The 25,304-nt window shown below is 36.6% G+C and overlaps 1 protein-coding gene across 5 annotated transcripts in view; it reads left to right on the top strand.

Annotated features, from left to right (window-relative positions):
• The window catches only part of NEBL (nebulette), a 450,583-nt gene that overhangs the window by 287,885 nt on the left and 137,394 nt on the right, over positions 1-25,304 (top strand). Inside the window, exons 4-7 of one of the 5 annotated variants that reach the window (XM_072651667.1) lie at positions 3,571-3,649; positions 11,225-11,379; positions 24,195-24,292; positions 24,432-24,503. The exons of 2 other annotated variants lie outside the window; for them this stretch is intronic. In XM_072651667.1, the coding sequence (XP_072507768.1) occupies positions 24,206-24,292; positions 24,432-24,503 (159 nt within the window). In that variant the 5' untranslated portion in view covers positions 3,571-3,649; positions 11,225-11,379; positions 24,195-24,205. Of the gene's footprint in view, positions 1-3,570; positions 3,650-11,224; positions 11,380-23,855; positions 24,293-24,431; positions 24,504-25,304 lie in introns of those variants that run through there. 2 more of the 5 variants (XM_072651669.1, XM_072651668.1) reach the window with 2 other exon arrangements.

The raw sequence follows: 25,304 nt of genomic DNA, 5'->3' as shown, positions 1-25,304 counted from the left end.
GTGATAACAAGGAAGTATTTCTCATGAAGTAAATGCCTCATTTCCCCAGAAAAATCATTTATTTATTTATTTTCAAAAATTTAATTAATTTGTTTTCAGTTTTCAACAATCACTTCCATAAGTCTTAAATTTTCTCCCCTCCCTCCCCACTCCCTTCCCTAGGCAGCATGCAGTCTTATATGACATATATATTACATATATTCTTATTAGACACATTTCATAGTAGTCATGTTGCATAGAAGAATTAAAATGAATGGGAGAAACCATGAAAAAAAACCAATCTAAAACAAAACCCAAGAGAAAATAGTCTGCCTCATTCTGTATTCTGATTCCATAGTTCTTTCTCTGGATGTGGATGGCATTTTGCCTCAAGAGTCCTTTGGGAATGTTTTATGTCCTTTAGGAATGTGAAGGGCTAAGTTTATCAGAAACAGTCCTTGCACACTGTGGCTGTTACTGTGTGTAAAGTTCTCCTGGTTCTGCTCATTTCATTCAGCATCAGTTAATATAAGTCCAGGTTTTTCTGAAGTCCACCTGCTCATCATTTCTTACAGAATAATTGTATTCCATTACATTCATATACCACAACTTGTTTAGCCATTCTCCAGTTGATGGGGATTTCTAGTTCTTGGTCACCACAAGAAGAGCTGCTATAAATATTTTTGTACATGTGGGACCTTTTCTCATTTTTATTATCTCTTTGGAATCCAGGAAAGATTACTGAAAAGATGTTTACGCCTCAGAAAGACTTGTTCAAGGAGAGCATTTTTTTCGCTCAACAAAATGTCAGCTAGTGAGATTCCATTTTGGTGAGTTAGGAGAGGATTCTCCTTTTTTTTGGAAGTTGAAATCTCTTAAATTTTTTTTAAAGGATAATTTTAAGATAGATACTTCTGTATAACTTCAAAGTAATCGATTCTGTGTTTTTTGCTATGAAGAACCACAAGTTCCAATTTATGTTTCCCACAAATAAATTCACATAAAGACTTCCATGCCTGAATAGACCCATGATACCATCAATGTGGATACTCCCTCAAACTGGGCCGTCCCATCCCGTCCCATCCCATCCTTCTCTCCATCTTTCCATAAATCTCCTATATGTAGATCCTCATATCTATACCTACTGTGCTGGAAACCTTCTTCTTAACATTCTGTGGGTACCTCTGCAGCATTTTGGTGGCTATTATCTGTTGTTCTCATTGCATTTTTGGCTCATCTCCTTCTTAGATCATTTATTTTCTGGATGAGATCTTTTATGAACTCTTTGTACTGCAGCCATCTTACTCCCATCATGAGTCTCTGCTTTGCCCTTTGGGTCATGGAGGAAAGAAAGCTGAATTTGGATTCACTGGAGATGACTTCAAGCATTCAGTTTCTGTTTGTTACTCTTCCTCTCTGTGTCTTGGTTCTCTCATGTGCATAGTGAGGATCTTGGACCACATGGTTTCTAAAGTCTCTTCCAGCTCATATATTTTGTAATTCATATAAACACAGTAGCTAAAAAATTCATCACAGCAGAGAGAGCAATAAAAAGCCATAACTCCAGGCCTATTTCTCTTTTAGAAGGGGGTGAAAGGAAAGGATGCACTGAAGATGTCTATTTCCTTCCCCAAGTTTGGTGAAATGAAAGCTTTCTTTTCTTACGATGAATCTGACTGCCAAGAATATTTTTTATTTTATTTTATTATTTTTTTTGTATGTGACAGATTAAGTGCTACAATCAGTTTCTGCCTTTTAGAGCTTTGGAGAATGTTGTTGCTTGAAAAGCAAGCTTGAACTCCTCATGAGATCATGGGAGAGATAAATGCTTAAAAGCTTTTCAAAGCTGTACTCTTGGCTCTATTAGAATTTAATTTCCCACTGATTGTGTTTATATCCTTTTTGAAATACGTAGCTATGAATATACCAAACATGTGTACTTAGCTGCTTCATGTGTCTTTGGAATGCAGACTTATTTTCATTGGCTCATACAATCTACGTGCACTCTCCATATACCAAATTTCCATCAAGTTAAATAAATTTGTTACTTTTAAAAGCGAATTTGAAGATTGTCCTGTAGTCTGTTAAAGTCCTTTTTCTCTAACAGCTAAAGTACACATTGTAAAAGTGTGGTACCCTAGGAGTGTTGCTAATTAGAGGCAGAGAATAACTTGGGTTTGAATCCAAGCTATGCTACTTGTGGTTAATATTTGCCCTTTTGTAAGCTCCTTAACCTCTCTGGACCTCTGTTCCCTCATCTGCACTTTGGGTCATGTAGCGAACAAGCATTTATTAAGCATCTCCTGTATGCTGGGCACTGTGCTATGGACTGGGAATATCAAGGAAGACAAAAAACAGTCTTTGCTCTCAAGAATGCCCCAGTCTAGTGGGGGATAAGCCATGAAAAGCAAGAAAACAATCTTATGTATCTATGTTTATATGCATATCTATTATATGTATATTATGTATGTTACATGATATATATATCATATACATATATATAGGCTAAACAGGAGATAGTTTAGAGGGTTTCTTGTAGAGGTGGGATTTTTGTTGAGACTCACTTGAAGGAAGTCAGGGAAGCCAGGAGGAGTTGAGTGAGACAACACCTGAGGTCCTTTCCAGCAATAAATCTGTGATCCTGCTTATTAGCCTGTGTGCCCACAGGGGTTAGATTTTTTCATGTAAAACGTGTTTGAGTGGTTACTTCATAATCACTACGTAGACTTTCCTGAACATGGAACTTAAGCAAATTGTGAAATACTAGCTATGTAACATCTGTTTGCCTCAGTTTCCTCAACTGTAAAATGAAGATATTAATAACAATCTACTAGGGTTGTTGTGAGGATCAAATGGGATAATTTTTGTAAAATGCTTAGCACAGTGCTTGGAATGTAGTAGGTGCTTTATAAATGCTTATTTAAACTAAATTGGACAGTTGAGCCTATTTTCTGGATATAAGGATTTCTAAGCAGTATATGAAATAGATCTGCTCCCGAAATGTGGCCTATACAGTAACTTTCTCTGCATCAGAATCTATGTGGATTGACTTTCATTCAACAATTAATTTTCCGAATGCTTATTGTGTTAGTTGAGGGAAGGAGCATTACGGACTTCCTGTTCATGAGAGAAAATGACATCACACGTTTTGCTTAAAGAATATATAGTCTAGTTGGCTTCCACTCTACATTTGGAAAAAGGTGGAACAGCCAGAAAACACTTAATTGCAATGTATCATTGAAAAATGTGTTATATAAGAGATTATAAACTGTTCTGGGGTGGGATCATGTGTTACTGAGGAGTCAAGGAGGCAAAAGAGAGATCAGAGACATCAGTGATTAATTAATGATTAAAGGCAGGGGATGTTTGGGTTGGTCTGGAAATAAAGAGAAACTGTAATTAGCAATGCAGGGAATATATATATATATTAATGTCCTAGAGACTCAAGATGAAAATTCTGAAGCAGAACTTGTGCACAGAAAGCATAAAATGGGGAACAGTTAAGAAACACATGGGGGGCAGTGAGGGGAGCATCAGGGGTTCTTTTTCCTTGTGAATTACCATTTTGTTGCTTTCACTTTTTCTTCACAGTTTCTTTCAATAAATCATCACAAAAGAAAAAGCCATGGACTCATTTCTAGGTCTATATTAACTTGCTGTGTGATCATGGGTGAGTTACTTTTTCTCTGCTTGTGCAGGAAGCCTTCCCAACCCCTCTTAATTCCATTGCCTTCCCTCTGTTAATTACTTCCTATTAATTTTGTATATATCTATATCTGTGTGTGTGTGTGCATATGTGTGTAAGTGGAGATAATGTCTCTGTTACCTCCCTACATCACAAGTTCTTAGGAGGACAGAACAAGGTTATGGATATGAAAATTCTCAGGAAAATTGTGAAACTCTGTAGAAATATGTTCATCTTCCTTTTCAAGTAGGTGAGAAAGTAATGATAATGGACCTTGAATGTGTCATATATATTAATATTAAAGATTATGACAGAAGCATGTCTTGCCTGTCCTCTTTCAAGTTTCTCTTACCTTTTTACGAGAAAGAAAAGAAAATCCTCCATGTGACTTCTCATGTCGTGTCTCTTTTTAGTGTGGCAGCTAGGTGGTACAGTAGATGGAGTGCTATAGTCAGGAAGATCTGAATTCAAATTAGGCCTTAGACCCTACTAGCTGTATGACCTTAAGCAAGTCAGTTAACCTCTATTTGTCTCAGTTCCCTCATCTGTAAAATGGGGATGATAATAGCACCCACCTTGCAGAGGTTTTGTAAGGATCAATGAGATAATATTTGTAAAACACTCAGCACAGTGGGTGGCACACAGTAAGCACAATATCAATGTTAGCATTTTATCATCATCACCATTATTATTTTTACTAGCTGTGTGACCTTGGGCAAGTCATTTAACTTTTAACAAACATTCTATTTGCCTCAGTTGTCTTATATGTAAAATGAGAATAATATGGCACTTATCTTGCAGGGTGGTTCATGATGAATAAATAAGTTGATGATTGTAAAGCCCTTACATAAGTGCTATGTAAATGACAGCTATTATTAATAGTGTTTGTTTTTCCTGTTATTTTTTGTTCTCCAAGAGTACCATGACATCAGGAAGGTGATGCCATGACTTGCAAGTGAATTGGATTTAAGTGAGGGAGGGCTGTGCCAAGTCACCAACCTCACTTTCTCCTCTGGAGCCATCTGGGTCCAGTGGCCAGATTGAGATCAGAATGACTGGAGATGATCCCGTTTGTTTTCTTAGATTGGAGCTGAAACCTAGGTGTGGCATCCAGGGCTAATAGAACCTGCAAAGTTTTAGTATAGAGTGGGTGGGGAACCTGCAGCCATGAGGCCCTCTGCATCCTCAAGTGCAGCCCCTTGACTGAATCCAAACTTCACTGCATATATTAGAGGATATGTTCTGCAAAATTTGGACTCCATCAAAAGGCCTCCCCCAAGGATCTAGAAGGCCACATGTGGCCTCGAAGCCACAGGTTTCCCACCCCTGGTAGACCTATGGGATGGTGGATCAAGAATTGGAAGATACCTTGGAAGTCACCTATACCACCCCCCTCCCCCAATTTGCAGATCAGGAAACTAAAGGCTAAAGAAGTTAAATGATACGTCTCTGGTCTGACAGTGTCTGATGCAAGTCCCCTGACTCCACAACTCTGTACCACACCAGCCTCAAAGAGGTTTTACCAACTATTTCCGGCCCTCTCCATTATTTCGCAGTGGAGTTCAGTTCTGTTCCACAGTCATTTATGAAACACCTACTTAATGCCAGTGACCAAGGAGCAGAGGTGGAGAAGCCTGTACACAGAGAAGTAAGAACAAAACACCTACTAAATAAATGCAAAGCAATTTCTACGGGATTTGGGTGTGGAGAGTAGAGTCCCAAAAACTGGAAAATTAGGAAAAATTTCTTGTAGGCAGTAGCATTTCAGCTGGAATGGAGCTAGGGATGCTAAGTGGTACGTTTCTGTAGAACTTAAGATTTCTATAAAATGCATTCCTCCCTATGAACATGTAAAAGGGAGCATTGCAAGTGGAAGCCCTGAATCCCCCCTCTTCCAGCTCTGGATTCATATTCATTTGGTTTCTTTAACAGAGGAGGTTCCTGACATTTAGACAACTTCAGTGCCCTTGTAGTTTCCAAGAAATGGAAGAGAACACTGGCACTCAGCTCTCTTAATGAATCAGATTCACTGGCTGATTGTTTAACTTTTTGCTTTTCTTTTTAGAGAAAGTTAAAGCTTTATGTGTATACTTAGAAGAGCAAGGTGATCAGAGCCCCATGCCATTTTCATTTTTAGTGCCCTGGCCCAGGTTTCATAGGTGTTTCAAAAGAAAGACTGATCCAGTACATCATTTTATAGAGGGAGAAAGGGGGAGGCTTGTCATGACTCTGAATTTCCATTCTTTCACCGTTGATTCATGTCAAAAAATACCCTAGATCTCTGAAGACTGAATAAGGTTCACACTAAGTTCTATTGTCTCTTTCTCTTTGTAGATCCGTAGAAACCTGGATAATGAGACCATTATTTGGATCAAAAGAGACTGGAATTGAGAGTTAAGATCTGGGTTCTAGTCTAGGTCCTGCCATTGGCCAGCTGTGTAAATTTGGCCCAGCTATTTAGCCCCTATAAGCTTTAGCATCTTTGAGGGGTTTGGACCGGGAATGATCTCTATGACTCTTTTCAGTTTTCAAATCCTATTATCCCTAGGACTAGATGATTTGTAAGGTCCTCTTTTTTCCAAATGACCCAGCCTGCCTCACTCACTTATCTGACTAAGGCAGGTGTTTGTCTCTCTCTCACTCTCTCTTTCTATCCATCTTTCTGTCTGTCTATTGCCAAGATTAGGGGGCAGGTTACGGAAAAAAGTAAACAGAGTTGAATTCTCAAGTATTCACTAGTAGCCCAAATTTTTTGCCTTGACTTTCCATGCTTAGGTATAGCTTCTGTTTATGATCAAGACCCACTGAAATGTATAGATCAAGAAGCTGACAGCTTAATCATCCCCTTACCACTTAGATCTCTAACACATTTGGACATAAGCAAACTCATATAATTATCTTGGTCAAGATGATTTATACTTCCAAGTGCTTAGTTGAACTTGTTGGGCGAGTTGTCTTTGCATTCATTTGGTTCCTACAGCAAGTCCTCCATGTCTTATTGAAAGTTTTACTTCATTTGTTAGTGGTGTCTTTGGCCAGCTGGGGAATAGGGATTTTCTTTTTATTCTCAGTAATATACATGCTTATGATAAAGAAGATCTGTTTTCAGTTTATTCTTGAATTTAACCATATGGGACCCCACTTTTAAAAATAAGAATGATGTATGAAAATGAAAACAAAATCCCTGTTATAGTACAATTTATTCTTACATGGATTCAACTATGTCCTGCCTCAAATCATATCTCCCAACCATAACTACTATGCAGTACAAAAACCCAATGTAAAAAGTCTGCTTATGGTGTAGTATTGAAGTCCATGGTCCTTTTAGGACTAACGTACTTATCAGCAAACGTTTTACATCAGGTTTTCACAAAGAACCGTCACCACTGGGCAAATGAAATATGTTGTTCATCACTGTGCACATGTTAGCTGATTTGATTTTCATAACACTCATGTGAAGATAAGCAATGGAAATATTGTTATCTATGCATAGATGTGGAGACTGAGACTTAGGGAAGGGCTCAAAGTCATTATAGGGGTAGCAAGTGGGCCTCAAATGTACTCCTTTCCCACCTACTTGCTACTACTCAGCAGCTACCCCTTATACTAGGATTATAAAAGTATTCCTTTGAGCATTGGTCCATGTACGTGTGTGTGTGTGTGTGTGTGTGTGTGTGTGTGTGTATACACACAAATGTGTCGTGATCTTACAGAAGTGTTTGGTTCTGATGTCAAGTGTGATGAAATCTCTAAATGTTCAGCTATGTCAATAAGCATCTGAGATATTTTTCTTAAGTTAAGACCTCATGGCTTTTAATGATTTTTGCTGCTGTTAGTGACATCAGGGATTATCAAAAGAAATCAAAGGATAAACATGGAGTTTAAAAGGATTTAACCAAATGCTTCCTTGAATATGCATGGAAAGAACTCATATCCACATAGCACTTCAAGGTTTCTGAAATGCTTTACATACACATGTTATTTCCTCTGAGTTTCATAATAACTCTACAAAGATGGGCATGGGGGAATGTGGGGAGGGTGGTCTACAAGATGATCCAAAAGTTTCAATGTACAGTTATCCTTTCCACACTGTAGGGTTTGGGGAGGATCCCTCTGTGATCTGAAAAATCAGTGTAAAAATTTTGGCCCTCCATTTGTAACAGGAAAGTCTGAATTTTTTTCTTTTGCGTTTATGGATTGTTTACTTTAAAGCAAAATTTTGGTTGATATTATACTATACCATACATATATTTTACGCATTTCTGAGTTTCTAAACTTTTTCTGTGTTGTCTGCTAGCATTTACTTTTAATCTATGACTTCTGCAAAACTCCCCCCAAATTCCCGTGTAATTTTTTTATGCCAACCTGAAATATATTGAAACGGCGATGGGGGAAGTCATGAAGTGAAAGGAATAGCTGTAGTTTTAAGCTGTTGAGCCATAAATTTAATTAATTAAAGCTTAAAACTTTGCTAGTTCATATACTTCATATAGACACCTGACCTTGGAGTCAGAAATCCAAGATTCACAGCCTGCCTCGCTGCTTTACCCACTGTCTCATTGTCCTAGACCAGAAGCATCAAACTGGTTGCCCCCAGCTGTGAAACTCAGATTCCTGGAACCAGATGAAAATGGTATTGGCAAACATTTAACAACCAAAATAGAAATACAACACAACATAAAAAACGTTAATATATGGTTTCTAGGTCAATATGTTGTCAACAGGGAGTGGTTTCTGTTTGAATCTGACACTACTGGTCTAGACAACTCACTGACTGTAGATTGCAGCAGAATTGCTATCTGCATTGGTAGAAAGTGTTTCCTCACTGAGGAGTTCCTGACTCCTCATGATGGATCCCAATTAAAAAATAGCAAACCAAAGAAAACTCCCTCAAACCCATGAAATAGGTAGTTTATGTTTAATGATCTCATTTAAAAGATTGACGATATTAAGTAAGAATTAAATTAATTAGGAATTAAAAGACTAGGCATAGAGAGTCAAGAATACATGCTATATATTATAAGAGGAATTTAACATTTGAAGTATGAACAATACCTCTCTGGTCTACCATATTTGATGCAACGAGATTTGTACCAAAGCTAATATATCCAGTCTTAAGCTTTTTGTTTAACCAATAGAATATCATGTAAATATAGATACCTAAGTAAACCATATATGATTTGAAAATTTGAGTTTATAAAAATGATAGATTCTGGGAGAATTACTTGTTTTTACCAAAGGAGTCTGCCGTTTATAAGAAATTCCATCAGAGAATATTTTAAAATAGATTTTAATTCATTGAGTATTCCCTAAAGGCAGTCATTTTTGTTTCTGTGTGCCTAGGACCTAGCACTTTGCTTTGCACATAGTAGGCACTTTAAACATTGTTTGAATTGAAATGAGTTCCCCAACCATCTATGTGATTTGATTTACAAAAATGTACGTGAACCCTTTTAGCAACGCATTTGTTTTGAGTAAGGTACATATGGACGTTTTCCAGACTGAGTATTAGAGAATAAATCTTATGCTGCCTCTGTCGTTATGGAAACAGAGACAGCATGTAGCATCTACTTACAAAAGAGAGTTTTTCTAAGGCTTATATTTCTTAGTCATTCCTTGGTCTTCTGGTCTGTCAATTCATTTCATTCAGTGCCCTGGACCAGATAGGGAAGGGCTTCTAAGTTTCTCTTCTAAGATAAAATTACCAAGGCCATTATAAGTTTGTGAGGTTCATGGAATATTGGGTAGAGCACCTGCTTTGGAATGGACCTAATTTTGATTGTTACAGTGTTAGTCTATCATGTATTGAAAGCCATTAATGAAGCTTCCTTTACAGTCTGGTATAAGCAGCTTTCAAATGGAGCGGATTCTTTGGATGCCAAGGCTGTCTATGGAGAAAGGGCAGGCTGTATTTAGACCCAATGAACTTCACGCCTTGTATCATTCTTCATTCCATTCCATTTGTATCATTTACTATGCATTATCTACCATGCATGTGGGTGTGAATTCAGGCTTTCACAACAATGCTAATGGAAACTTGATTAATACAGGATACATTCAACACTCAGAAATGTTGCCTCTGTATTCCCTGATTTTTTTTTTTCTGATATTGGCTGGAATAATGTCCAGAACTTGTAAGTAGAACATGGAGTGCTGTCAGAGAGTAATTTTATAAATCTTAAATAGTTGATTTAAAAACATAACATATTTATTTTTCACAGGTTGATCTGAATGCTACATTTAATATTAGATGCATATGTTTAATTTTTATTGCTAATTACAAATATTTCATCAACAAATTTATTAAGAAAATCAGGTCCTCGAAATACATTTTGAGGAGCTGCACTAAGGAGGATCTTTCTCATGCCTTCGTTATAGCCTTCTCTAACTTTGGCTTTTGTATCTCTAATAGTTTAGAGAAATATAATGTGTACCTCTGTTGTTTCTAGGCCAAGATGATTACCCTTAATCATTATATTGCTTTAAATAGCAATTAGTAATAGTGATTCCTTTTCAGCTAGAAATATGAAAAGGGTGATCATGGAGAACATTTAATAATATCACCACTAGACAAAATTATAAATGATTTAGGAGCTGCCCAGAGTTCTATAAGTAACCAAATAAAATCTCACTGGCCAGCTCTTAAGCTATTTATGTGCATGGGATTTAGGAAATTCCCTAAATTTAGGAAAGGGATTGGGTCTCATGTCTGCTTCCAAGGGCTTGGGCAAGTAATTTAACTTCTCTGAGAGTCAGTTTTGTGGAGATGATAATAATTAGACTACCTGCAACATCAGATTGGGAATCCTTAAAGAACTATACATCTACTTATAAACTTTAGTAATCATGTTAGAAGCAGGCTGTATGCTGTTCCAGTTCAATGATGGGATAAAATGAGGCACTAGTAGATTATTAACAACTTAAAAAAAAGATCTACTTAGTCATAGCATAGAAGACATATTTAACAAGAATACATAAGAATTTAGTTTGGGCAGATTTCACCCCTTTTTCTCCATGTAGTTACCATATACCCTGGTCAGCAGGGCAGAATGTGGTGACTTTCAAGGTCTTGGGACATTCACTAAATCTGAAGGACGCTGACTCTCATAGGTCACTCTCTATTGTGACCCATCAGCCCACAGTTACCATTAAGCTTCATCAAGGAAGCCACAGCTTGAACCTTACTTAGCTTTCTAAGCTAATCAACTTTTAGGGATTTTTTTGCTGTCCTTTGAGGAAAAACTAGCCTGATCTTTATGGGGGGGTGGGTGAGGGAATCTTGGTAGATCATATCAATCATAATCACGTCACTCTTTTTTCTTTTATATCCTTTTCCTCATTGCTTTTATAAGATTTATTGTAGTTTAATGAATGTTGACTGACTTCAATAAACATTTAAAAAGGCATTTTCTTTCATGAGAGACTTTGCAATTACAAGGGAAAAATAACGTGATAGAAAGCTTTCATGTCATTGGTTGACTTCTTATTTGACTTTTTTTTGCATGTGTTTATATGTTTGTCTTAAAGTAAACCCACAATAGGTATCATTTTTCCCCTCAGTTATTGTTCAAGAGTTTCATAGCTTGAAGAGATGAATTTTGGTGTTTCACAAGACATAGGAACTTCTAAGTGGAAATGGCAGCACTCCTAAAATGAAACATAACTTCCTTTGACTCTTCAGGGTCCCTTGGATTGGCATCTCATAACATAAAAAGGTAAGAATACTCTGAGGATTTCATTTTAATGAAAACTTATAATTTCTTTAAATGAATCATTTGTCATTATAATAAAATCTCGTAGGTTTTTATGCTCTTGAATGTGACAGATTTGCCTAATGGACAAAAAAAATAACATCTAGCCAAGCTGATGCATCCTGTATTTTATATCTGGTGCCCCTTGGATATAATAGCACCATCCATCGAGGTCAATTACACTTCCTTTTCTTAAAGGGAGCTGCATCAAAATGGAAATATTTCACTGACCACTGCTTCCCATATATTAGTGATACAAGGTAGAAGTCTAAAAGGCAACTTGGATAATGTGAATGTTTTAAAAAGTAATTGAATACATTATTTACAAGTCATTTAAACTTTGAATAAAACATATTCCCACTCAGATGATTCTGGTTTAGATTCAAGATATGATTATTACATTATACCAGAAAACATAGATGCAAAACCGAGACACCAAAACAGTGGTTGTAAATGTGATCGCTTGTGTTTTAGAATTCTGAAATCATTGTCAAGAGGCAATGCAGGGGATAGAATTCTGGGTTTGGAGTCAGGAAGATTCAAGTTCAAATCCTGCCTCAAACGTGTACTAGCCTGCCTCTTTTTCTCTTCTGTAAAATAGGGATCATCACAACACCCACCTCACAGGATTGTTGAGAAGAACAAATGAGTTAATAAATGTGAAGCACTTAGCACAGTGACTGGTACATAGTGGACATTTAATAAACGCTTCTCTCTTCTCTTTTCCCCATCATCATCATCATCATCATTATTATGAGAGGCATTTATATGGCATTTTCATGCAGTTATGATTATTCTCCTTTACATGTAAATAAACCGAAGCTCAGAGATAGTTAGTGACTAGTCCATAGCCACACAGCAAGTGGGTGTCAGACAGAATTCAAATCCAGATCTTCTTGGGTCCAAGTCTCCCTTGCTTTATCCTCTACACCAGTGGTGTCAAACTTGAATAAAAATGGTGGCACTCAACCATACATAAGGATCCTTCTGGGTGCATATTGACTTAGAAAACCACTAGCGTTATCTGTGTCCTGTTGTATTTGTATTTATTTTGTTAGATAGTTCCCAATTTAATTTTTAATTTGGTTGGGGCTGCACTTCGGTTGTGTTACCCATGACTTGTATAGACTACCCATGACACCTCTGCCCTACAGTCCAGTGCCAGGTTGTTCTTCATATTCATCAGATCTTTAAGTCTTGTTTATTTGTTGGATTGCTCTAAGCGATATACAGATTAATATTTTGAATTTCAAAGTATCCAGAGACAAGTGCCATGGATATATGCCATAATCTTAGGAAAGGGCTTCTGAAGCAATCACATCATATGCAGAGTCAAGAGCATTTTAGAGAAATGCCTGAGGGAGGGCAAGCCTACATCTTACAGGTAAACTAATCAGTGCCAGACAAGGAAAATTTCCTTCTCAGAGGGAAAAAAAAAACATGGTGAGAGGAAAAAAAAACCTGAAGAATTTATTGTTGGTTAAATTTTGAAGAAAAGCAAATATTGTTAACACTGAAATTAATTTTAACCACATTCTTGTCTCATTACATGTATTACTTATATTCTTAGATTCTGACACAGTGCTATTTTACTTTAAATTTAGATCCAGAAGATCTAGAGAGAGAACAAAACTATAAATTAGAATCATGCATTAGCAAAAGCTGGAAGGGACCAATGTGATTGCTCATCTAGTCACCTCACCTCACTTATTTTGCTAATCAAGAGATCAAATCCCAAATAATTTGTTGCCAAATTTGAGTCACAGACTTTATAAAGTGACAAAGCTAGGGTGAAAACTCCATATTTCTTAAGTAAAACTTCAAAATTTTTGATCAGAAGTTAGCTAGAAACAGTCTTTATTCAAAGAAAAAAAGAAGTTAAGAGATTGAGTCATGAAAAGGAATACTTCTTGTACATCATTGTTAGTTGTTTTTAGAATATTATCACAAGTACTGCAATGAAGTCACGTTTGTCTTATTTTAATCTAATTTTGATATTTGTCTTCTACCTGGCTTGCAGGAGAGTTTTCTTTCACAAAAATGATGGGAATAAGACTCAGGAAGAAACTGACTAAAGAACACTTATGAACATAAACTGTGACATTTCCTTCCTCCTAAAGTATGGTAGATGCATGATAGTAAAAGGGAACCCTAGGGAGTTTATTAATTTAGCATTTACAGTTCATGCGGGAGTGTTAATTTCATTTACCAAAGAAGAGAGAAAAGATGTTCACTACAATTATAAACTTGTAATTGTAAGAATGTAGAGGTGTGAAATTTATCGTAGTATCAATATTTTAAAATATAAAATGCAAATATTGTAAAAGAGTAATTAGAGGTTTAGGTTTTACATGGATCTTCTGCAAAGTTTCTATCACTGAAAGTTAAATATGGGAATAGTTTTTTCACAAGGAAAAGTTTACATGGGTTAGGCACAGTAGGGTTACAAAGTGATTTATAGGTATTATTTCATTCAGTCCCCTCACCATCCATTTGAAGTAGGTGGCACAGTTATTATTATTCCCATTTTTACAGATGAGGAAGTTGATACCCAATGAGGTTAAATAATATGACCGAGGTGACAGGAATGATAAATGGCAGAGCAAAGATTCAACCTAGACTTTCTGATCATGCCCACACTTCTATGTTGTGATGCCTTTGTTTTTTGTAGTTACTTCTGCTGGTCACTGGTGGAAAGGCAGGAGGGCAGGGAACTGGACAGGAGGACATTAAAGGGAATAGAACAGAGAAAGACCACATTTCTCAAGGAAATTGAGTTCAAAGACCTGGATGCTTTTTTCCCCCAATACCTCATTTCCATGCCACCCCTCCTCTACTTCCTAACTTTAGGCTTCTGCTCCTCTCTATGAGTTACTGTTCGTTCCAAGGTCTGGGAACAGTGTTTCACGTTAGACTCTGTATCCCAGCACGTACCACTATGTCTAGCATACAGTAAATATTTTAATAATAATGTTTCTTAAATGGAAATTGCAAAATTGTGTCCACATGCATCCTATGGGGAAGGTTGACTCTATACTGACCTTAAATATAACAGAGATGTTCTGAGGATTGATGGCACAGCTGAATAAGACTTGGAATTCTCCACCCTCCTCATATCATTTTCCTTTCTTTTGAATTAGGCTACATACCTATCCATCAAATGGTTTTATTAGAGTCATCATTTCTTTCCCTCATGCATATCAAAAACACACCTTCCCCCCTCTTCATCTTCCTTCACCTGTTAGAATCCTTCTCTTCCTTGAAGGTTCATTTCTGGTGCCTTCTCAGTAAAACCCTTTCATTTTCCCCTTTCCCCCATTTGTTTAAGCTCTCTCTTCAAATGTGTTAGAAGTACTTTCTCTGGCTCCCCCCTCTTTTTTTTGTGTGACTGTTGCACCTGATATTGTATCATATATATATATCTGTGTACATACTGTGTGCTCCCTAGTAGAATGTAAGCCCTTTTAGGGCAGTGACTGCCATTTGTTATCTTTTCATCATTAGCACCTGGCACACTGCCTTGCATATGTTTGTGCTTAATGGATGCTTGTTCAAAGACTATTAAAAAAACTTTTCATAAAGGGCTTTAACATATACAAAACATTTTATATGCGTTATCCTATTTGGTATAGTACTATAGCTATAACTTTGCTCATTGTACAGATGAAGAAAGTGAGTCTCTGAGAAGTTGAGACTTGCCAGAAGGTACACAGTTAAGTATTGGAGGTGAAATTCAAGTCTTAAGTTTCTTGATTCCAAGTTTTATATTTTCCCCACCCTACCACCCTGAGATAAAAGTAAATACTCCAGTATTCATCCAGTTTTGTAATAATAACTGTTCTGATAAAATGATGGCTCTTAAATATATTCTACTACTCCTAGAGGCTGGTTTTTTCATTGTTTCATCTTCACTTTAGTGTTATAATTTCTACATTTTGATACACAAATTTTAACTCTGCGTATCATTCCTGGAAATTTAATATAATTATCCCCTCCGATTCCCCTGCTTTAAGCTACCATAAGATTATTTACTTCACTGTTTTCATAAATTTCATAAATGATAGAAGCAATGGAAAATATGAAAGGGTTAAAGAATTGCCAGGATTGATCAAGCCTGCTCTTTTTCTGACTCTTGAGATGGTGTTGACAGCCAAATGATGAGTTTCTTCAATAAATCCACTCTCATAGTCAAGTCTTTCCAGATGTGAGAAGTAATTAAGACTCTGCATTTATTGAGGCTTTGTGTACTTTCTGAAAAGAAATTGGCAGCTGTGGTGAATTAGCTACATATATAGCATACATGTACATATTGCATATAATGTACGTGCATATGTACTATACATAAAGAATATGCTATATATAAAACAGAAAACATACGATCTATAAAACACACACATATATATAGCACAATAAACTGAAAACCAAAAGCTAATTTCTGTAATAATTACATATCACCAGTGAAGGAGCCAGACTTTGTGCATTTTATTTTGTACCTTTTCAAAGGAATGTTTAAAGGAAGAGGAAATAATATTAAAAAATACTAAATGTGTAATTCAAAAATTCTGTGACTCCAATTTGGTAATAAATTTGTTTTATTCTCTCATTCCTCCTTTTAGTTATTGCCCTTATCTTAGCCACTCATTCAGGGGCTTCCAATGAGGAGTAGTTTAGGACTGATGGAATGATTGTGATGTCAGCTTTAATTTTATTAAAGTATAACTAATATTGCAAATAGTTAGCACATTAATAAACCAGAATTGTCTCTTCTGACTAGGAATAATAACGTGCCAGTGTAGAGACATAACAATGACCTCTTCATTCATTGAAATTAATGGGTAAAGAGGAGAACTCCAAAGAACTCGTAATGAAAAATGCTGTCCACCTCCACACAGAGTATTGATGGATTCATTGCAGATTGAAACTTTTTTTTCATTTTTAAATTTTTCTTGATTCACCCCCCCAGAACATAGACGGTGAAGAAATATTTTGTAGGATTTCATGTGATTAGTGGATATCTAGTTCCTGACCATCTCAGTTTATTGGGGGGGAGGGGGAAGGAAGAAAGAAAATTTGTAACTGTAAATAAAAATTTAAAAAAATTTAAAAATTAAAAAAATAAGAAAAGAAAATAGTGGATAAAGGAGGACATACTTTTAGGTTTTTTCTGTGCCAGATAGGATGAACTTTAAATATTCTGTTCAAAACCATTGTTTAAAATCTGTCATTTATGGTGTTTCTTTTTTGTTTAAGAACTTAAGTAGTTACAATAATATAATAATAACTCAGACGTTTCTTTTAATCTTCACAACTGTTTTATTAATTATTATTATATTATTATAATTCTATGTTATATTCTTATGTATTATATAATATGCTATTATTATCTTCATTTTACAAATGAGGACAGTGAAACTGAGAGGTTGAGTGATCTGCTCACAGCCACATAGCTAGAAAAGACATGAGGCAGAATTCAGACTCAGGTCTTCTTGAGTACAATTCCAGTGTTCCATCTACTACGTCAAGAATCAGACTTTTGATGAAAAAAAATATCCTCTAGGCTTATGCCAGAGGATATGGGTATTTGGCAATTTTGTGGGCAAACACACGCACACAATTGGTGTCCCAAAAATTGTAGTGTAGCTTTAATAACCTTGTTTAAAAAAATGGAGACCACCATTTGCTGTAATAATAAAAGTAGTATTTGACATTGATTTCAGGTGGCCCTGCAGTGTAGTGGGGAGAGCCCTGGCCTTGGAGTCAGAAAACCCCGATACTTACTAGTTGTGTGACTCTGGGTCAATCACTTAACCTCCCTCTGCCTCAGTTTCCCCATCTTCAAAATGAAGATCATAGTAGTACCTCCCTCCCAGGCTTGTTGGATCAAATGAGATAACATATCTAAAGGGCTTTCAAAACCTTAACTTGATATATATCAATGTTAGGTATCATTAGTAATGCTTTACATCAATCATTAAAGAACTGTGTAAATACTAATTATACCTGTTATTGTTCAAGCTACCTTCACTATGTTCAGCTTGAGTTCTTGTTATCAAAGTGATGATAAAAGGCCCAGAATGACATAGGCTTGATGAATGCAGCTTTCAGAAGTAAATTAGACAGCTATTAACTAGGGTTCTTTTTCAAAAGAAGGCTTTTCGAAATATAAAATTTTTACATTTCTCTTCCTAAGAAACCATTTAAAAGAATCGTTGCCTAGCAAAGTCCTCTTTCAGACAAATGTCCGAATAAAGGCGAATATGCGAGATAAAGGTAAGATAAGCAGCTGTTAAGCCATTGAAAATGCTGAGCCCTTTGGAGGAGGAGGAAGAAGATACAGACAAATAGAAGAGAAAAGGGAGGATAGAGACAGAGAGGAAGAACAGAGAGAGGAGAAAAAGAAGAGGGGGAGAGGAAAGAGACAGGGAAAGGGAGGAGAGAGAAAGACAGAAAAGAAAGAGATAGGGGAGAGGGAAAAGAGAGAGAAGAGGTAGAGAAAGGAGGTGGGGAGAGAGAGGAGTGAGAAAGGAGTGAGAAAGGGAGGACAGGGGAGAAGAGAGAAAGGAGATGAGGGGAGGAAGAGAGGAAAGAGAGAGGGAGGGCGGTGTGTGTAGGAGAGAGGGAAACGGAGAGGGGGGGGAGAGAGAGAGAAGAGAGAGAGAGAGAGAGAGAGAGAGAGAGAGAGAGAGAGAGAGAGAGAGAGAGAGAGAGAGAGAGAGAGAGAGAGAGAGAGAGAGAGAGAGAGAGAGAGAGAGAGAGAGAGAGAGAGAGAGAGAGAGAAATGGAGGGGGGAGGGGGAGAGAGAATTCAGATGACACACTGAGTGAGTGCATAACAAAGTTCCAAATCCCCAGATGGTGCTCCAAAAATGTGTTGATGATGATGATGATGGTGGTGGTAAACAACTGGCTTAATTTGCATCTGCTTGCCATGTTTGAAGCTAGCAATTTAGAGTCAGTGTTTTTCGCGAAAAATGCTGCTATTTAAATCTTTCAAATTGTATTAACCTATTTTATCTATACAAATTCTATCAAATTCAGAACTTGGTCCCTAGCTTCTTCCTTGTTTATTATGTTAGGGGGGAGAATATATATTATGTATATATTATATATATATATATATCTACATATATATATATGTACACACACATATATATACACACACAAACATGTCACAAAACATTTTATCCCACATATAGCTATATATTTACATATAGAGACACGTATATGTATCGGAAAGGTGGGGACAAAAAGGATACTGTGTAACAAATATTATTCAAAATCAGGAGATGCTTGTCCCATGTCATCCTAATAGCGCTGGAGACAGACAAGCAATCCATGAGTCATTACTGTGGTCCAGCTGTGTTTCTTTGGGCAGGTGATTTGAATTACCCATGTGACTGGGCAGTTGCTATGGAAATACAAATGCTTGTGTGTCAACAGCAAACCTAAAAAGATTAGAGACTTGCTTATCATTGGTGTCTAAATGTTTCTGATTTTAAGGTAAAAATAACTGGAAACTTCTCTTGCCTTGTGGGAAAGAGGGTGGGGTGGAAGACTGATTATATTATATGACCCTTTTCTTCATCATCTGTGCTTCTTTGTATAGTTACTAGTAAGTCTTTTATTGGGGAATTAATGTCCTACATTGGGATGGTGTTATAATTGTTTTTTTTAAAGCTTTCTGTTTACTAACTCTTAAAAATTCATAGGACATAGATATTGTCATTTTATAAAATGGTGAAACTGAGTATGATTTGCTTTAAGAGAGGTCAAATGGTACAAAATCATTTGCTCAAGCTTACCTAGGAGGACTGGATCCTGAGGTCCTTCCCATTAGACCTCAGTGTTTAGGTCTTTAGCAGTACCCCCATTTCTGCAGGTATAAAATTACCAAAATAAATTTTTGAAAAAATATCTTGCAACATGAATTAAAATTCTTAATAACTAAAAAAGATTGGGAAAAAATCTAGCTAGGTTATTTCCCTCTTGGAGAATATCAACTTAGAAAATGTGTATCACATTATAACATTGAACTCTCCTTTTAAAAAAAATGAAGAAGAAAAGTTTGGGAGGAAATTCTGAAATAAGATAATTGTCCATGGAGAATACTCTCTTCATATTCCTTGAAACAGGTATTTGGAGTGTTGGCAAGAGAGCTGTGCTGTGACAAACAATATCATGGTTTTTTTTTTCTTCTCCTTTTAGAGGGAAATTGATCAGAATTGTGTAAGAATTTTTATAGAAAAGAGGAATGTAGCTATCTTAAATCATAAGAAACTGTGGCTCTAAGTTGTCAAATTCTGTGTAAACAGGTCAATCTAGTAAGGTTTTATTTGTGAACTAGTGACAATGAATTTCTCCAAAATAATCTCCTTGTTTCCAAGAACCAAGAACCTGTGAAATCAGATTTTGAGGCAACCTGGCTTTGTACAGAGTGTGAGATTTGTTTAGAAAATCTTAGTTCTAATGGTGGTTCTGCCACTGTATTAGCAACATTACCACCCCTACCCCCTCTTCTTTCCTCTCTCTCTCTCTCTCTCTCTCTCTCTCTCTCTCTCTCTCTCTCTCCTTCTCTCTCTCTCTTTCCCCTCTCCCTGTTTTCTTCCTCCAAATGAAAGAATAAACCAGGTAACCACAAAGGTGCTGTTGGTATCTTTGATTGTATCTGGAGCATATCCTGAAAAGAAAGAGCCTAGTTTATTTAGGGCATGATTCTTAATTTCTTGTGTTTTTAAAAAGCATGGTGAATATTCAGTAAGAATTTATTGACTGATGGGCCTCCTGTTTCAATTAATTCATCATGTCAAAGATTAAAAACATCAAAAATTTTTCCTCCTTGAATGTAGAAGGAGATTGTGTAATATGTATAATAGGATATGTCCTCAAGATATTGGATGAAAATGGTGTAGTATCATAAAATGTTCAATTACACCTCCTCAAATTTTGGAGAGGCTCTCTGCCTAAACTGCTAGTCATTTGAAGGAGAAGAGGAAGATATTTTTTTTTTAATCTTGGCTTCCCTCGATCCACAACTATTACTGATCTGTAGCAGGAGGGGTAGGATTTTAAGTGTGGAATGAGAACACTGGACTCACATCCAAAAGATGTGGGTGTGAAACATGGCTCTTCACTTAAATGTGCAACTTGGGACAAGTCACAACTTCTCTAAATCTCAGATTCCTCATTTATAAAATTCAGTTAATCATACTTTCATTACCTTTGCGGTCATTGGATCAAATGATGTAATCTGTGCCAAGTGTTTTATAATCCTTGTATAGCTACATAAAGAGAAACTGTTCAATCAGTCAGGAGTTTTGAAGGGAATGGTGAAGACTCACCTTTGGTGACTCTCTTAACTTCTCTGATTTCTCATTTTATTTATCTGTAAATCTGGGATAGCAATACCCATTACCTACCCCACAGGCTCATTGAAAGGATCAAATTAAAGAAAGTATGTGAATACCCTTTGTAAATTATTTTATAAATGAAAGGCATTATTTCCTAGAGAGAAAGTGGAACTGGAAACTAGGTTTTAAGGCTTCAAGTTCAGTGCCCTCTTCACCAATATTGTACTTGGCATCATCTTGAAGGTAAGATGAGGGATCATTTTGTGAAATAAAATCCTTTCTGGTACTGTGTCTGGCAAAGGTACAAAAAGTTCTGTAACAACTAAACTTTAACTGTTATTTTTTGGAGTTTTCCACTTTTCAAGTACTTGGCACTGGAATCATAGTTTTAGACTTTGGAGATTATTTAGTTCATCTCTTTTGTCTTACAGATGAGGAAACTGAGGTTTACTGATGTAAAGTGACATTTCCAAAGTCATACAAGACAATAAATTAGCAAAAATAGGATTTGTATCCAAGTCCCTTAAATTCAAATGTGTTTTTCTGCCTTGAGCATCTGCCATTGGCAGGGGTTCACATACCTTTATTTCAACCTTTCGCCTGGTTTATTCCAATAACATTAACTGGTTTTTCCACCTGCATTCTCTCATTTTATCCCAACTTTTTTTCTGTTTTAAGAGAAATCATTCTAATACTCGATTCTGATTATTTTACTCCCATATTTGAAATCTTGTTACGCCTCCTTGTCCTCCAAACCCTTGCCTCCCAGATAAAGTCCAATCTGACATTTGAAGCACTTTGGGATGTGACACCATCATGCCTTCTCCAGTCCTACCTGACTCTTCCTCTCCACGTAGTCTACTTTTTTGTCAAACTGGACCTCTTAAGGTCCCTTGTGTATGTCCTATGCTTTCCCACTGCCATGTTTTTGCCATCCTATTTGTTAACTACCTCTATAGTGTCCCCTCTCTTATCTCACCTGTTGAGATACTCCTATGCTTCAAAGGACAAGTTCTGTGCCATCCTATGCCCCTGGGCATCAGGGAAGCAGCTTTGACTCTAAGGATTATATTGCGGAGGAAATCAAGAGAATAATTTCTATCATTGTGTACCACTTCATTTATGCCATTCAAAACTATTCAAGTCTTAACCAATTAACCAGTATTTACCAACATAATAGAATAATCAAATATTAACCAGGCACCTTACCTATCATATTTTGTTTCTTTTCTTATTTTCTTGTCTTGATCTTTCTCTCCATTTTCTACATTCTATTCTCTTTGCCTTTTCCTTCAACTCCTCTTTCTCTTCCCTTCCCTCTAGCAATACACTGGGATTTCATCTCAAAATGCAACATAATATGGAACTAAAGAGTTGTGGAATTTTTCTTTTCTATTTAATTCAGTACATTTTATAATAATAACTGGTATTTTGAGCTTTTAAAATTTTCAAAGTGCTTTTTCATTGGAACCTTAAAGCCCCTCTGTGAAGCAGGTAGTATAGCTACCATCATTGCCATTTTACAGAAAATGATTAAGCTTCCAGAAGGTAAACCTATAGTCATGCAACTAATAAGGGGCAAGGGCTGGTTTTGAACCCAGGTCTTGCTGACTCCAAGTCTCCTACTCCATGGATTATGCTGGTCTGCTTTGCAATCTTCCCATTTTTTCTTTTTTAGTTTTAGAAGCATGTAAACTGAACATTATTTATTTTGTTGGGAAAATCTTAAATTAAATTACATTTTGTATTTGGCTTTCCATTTCCCTTTTCTTGTATCAGTGACTGAAGAAAGAATGAGGCACTTGGAATTTTTATATATACCAGATTTAATTTCTTTCTTTTTCTTCCTCCCCCCCTCCCTCCCCCCTCCTTCTTTCTTTTCCTCCTTCCCTCCCTCCCTCCCTCCCTTCCTTCCTTCCTTCCTTTCTCAAACTGAAACCACTGTGATATGGTAGAAGAATCAATGAATTCCACTTCTAGTTTTGCCATTAAGCAATTTAGTGGTTAAACAATTTAATTCTGCCACTAACCAGCATTATCACTTTGAAGAGGTCACTACCTCTCAGCCTCAGTTTCCCCATCTATAAAAATGGCAAAACTACTACATGATCTTAATAGTCATTAATTTCTGCTTCCTCCTCTGTAAAATAGGACTACTATAAAATGATACCAAGGTCCTTTCTAGCTATACATTGCTTTGATTTTGTGGTTGATAGTATAACAAGGTTGATATGTAAATATGTAGTGACAACAAACAAGGCAAGGTAGCAATCACTGAAGCATTTAGTAGGTGTTGGGTACTGAGATACAGATACAAGCAAAAAAGAAAGATAATTTCTGACCTCAAGAGGCTTAAATTCTAATTGGGAAATACAACACATAAAAGAGTGCCTAAGAAGAGGATTGTAGGAGGTGGGCGTGGGGCAGGGGTACCCCTGAAAGGGGATGGTGGCAAAATTAGTAGCAAAATTAGAAGACTAGCTGGGAAAGAAGCATGACCAGTCTGGGTTTCTCCCCCAAATGACCTTGGATTATGGCAAACAAATCAGAAGGCTTTGTCTTCTGAAAAGCATTCTGCTTGAATCATTATCTTTGGAGTAAGAATGGTTTTAGAATAACAAATTACTTTAACTTACTGATGGAAGCAAATGTCCTGAAACACTCTCTCTCTCTCTCTCTCTCTCTCTCTCTCTCTCTCCCTCCCTCTCTCACACACACACACACACACACACACACACACACACACACGCAAACTTCATAGGGCTTTAAGCAATTTCTAAATGTGGGGCTTTTCAGAAAATGATCTATAGACTGGCTGTTAACTAAAATTCCCAAGGAGACATTCATCCTTCTTGAATTTAGTAAAAGCAGTAAAAATTTTCAAAACTCTTTCTCCCCTCCCCCCCTTCCCTTCCAGCCCCACCAAAGTAGAAGTATGCCTGACATTTAAGGGAAAGTCTGATTTAGATAAGGTTGGAGAAGCTTCAAGATAACGGGCTTTAGGCTTGACATATCTAAAGTGTTATAACTGGGCAGTTTTCTCATAATCCTTTAAGTCCCTTTGACCCTTTCAACCTGTTAGTTTTATGAATGATCTCTGTCTTCAAGGATTGAATTAGAGAGCTATAACTTAATCTCTTCTTTTGAATTTCTTAACTAATTCAGAGAAAGTTGACTATAAAAGATCTGACAATTGAATTTTATGTTAAAAATTATTACTGTTCCTGAGGATTGTAGCTGGCAAATCGTCCTTGATGCCTTTCTGTTTCCTCATGCCCAGTTGAGATAAAGGATGTCAAGTGTAAGCTAAATAGGGAAGAGGCCTTGGAAAGGTTAAACAGTGCAGGCAAGCAGTCACTGAGATCTCCAGGAAGCTCTCATATGCAGTAAAGGTTACACTAGTAGACTTTAAAATTTTAAAGGAATTTTTCAGAAACAACAAGCATGAGAATGCCCATCTTAGAGGACTGCAGAGATGAAAGTGAAGGAGAAAAATCTGAGGAAGAAGATGCAGAAGATGAAGAAGAAAAGGTGGTTACCACTTATTTGTTTCCAAAAGTTTCACTGAAGAACTGTTTTGCATTTTACAAGATGAGTGATCTTGGATTTATTCTCTCCTCTCTCTCTCTCTCTCTCTCTCTCTCTCTCACCCCCTCCCTCCCAATAATAGGTATTTCTTAAACCTGTCATTGAAGACCGAAACATGGAATTGGCTAGAAAATGCACCGAGCTAATTAGTGATGTGAGTAAATGAAGCATTTTATTGAATTTGTAGCATGCATGATATTATGTCATGAGCTTGCAATGACTTGATAACTTTTGAGATCAGTTAGTTAGCGTCACCATTTTTACAGATGGGGAAACTGAGGTTGAAAGAGGGATAGTGCCATGTTTGAAGTTATGATCCTAGTTAGTGGCAGAATTAAGCCAGAGCCTGAGTCTGCTCATTCTTTCCTAGTATTTCTCCATGCCATCCTATGATTCTGGATGAAATAATGTACAGAGTGAACCTTAGAGTATTGTTCTTTTTAAGGAATAGGATTTGTTTCATAAGTACTATGTTATTTCTTTTGGGGGGAGTTTCAGCTAAATGATGAAACTCTAGAGTCCAACTCAGAGGGGAATCATTTTGTTCAGAAGTTCATTCAATGCTACTTGGTAGACTAGAAGATTAATTCACCTTATACTGTAACATTTTCATTCTATCGTTTCACTGGAATTGCTACAGAAAATCTGGAAGCACAGAGAAGACATTGCTGACCCTTGTTTACACAATACTGGAGGATATTGTTTCTAGAATGGAGGGAAGATAGCATATATCAAATGATTAGATGGATGTTCCTTCATTCAGAACAGGAAAGAGATGAGATCCCATTGTCCTCATTTGTTTGGTTTGTGCAGGGTTGGGATTGATTTTTTTTTGTTTTTGTTTTCCTTTTGTTTTTAAAATGATGGAAAGGATCAGGGCATTCTGTGCTTTTTTGGTTCTTCTCAAAAGGTCAGATATTATAAATTCCTTTATAAACAACTCTTTTACTAGGAG

This window comes from Notamacropus eugenii, chromosome 3, assembly GCF_028372415.1.
Source record: "Notamacropus eugenii isolate mMacEug1 chromosome 3, mMacEug1.pri_v2, whole genome shotgun sequence".
Taxonomy (NCBI): domain Eukaryota; kingdom Metazoa; phylum Chordata; class Mammalia; order Diprotodontia; family Macropodidae; genus Notamacropus; species Notamacropus eugenii.
This window is presented reverse-complemented; position numbering and strand designations above follow the sequence as displayed.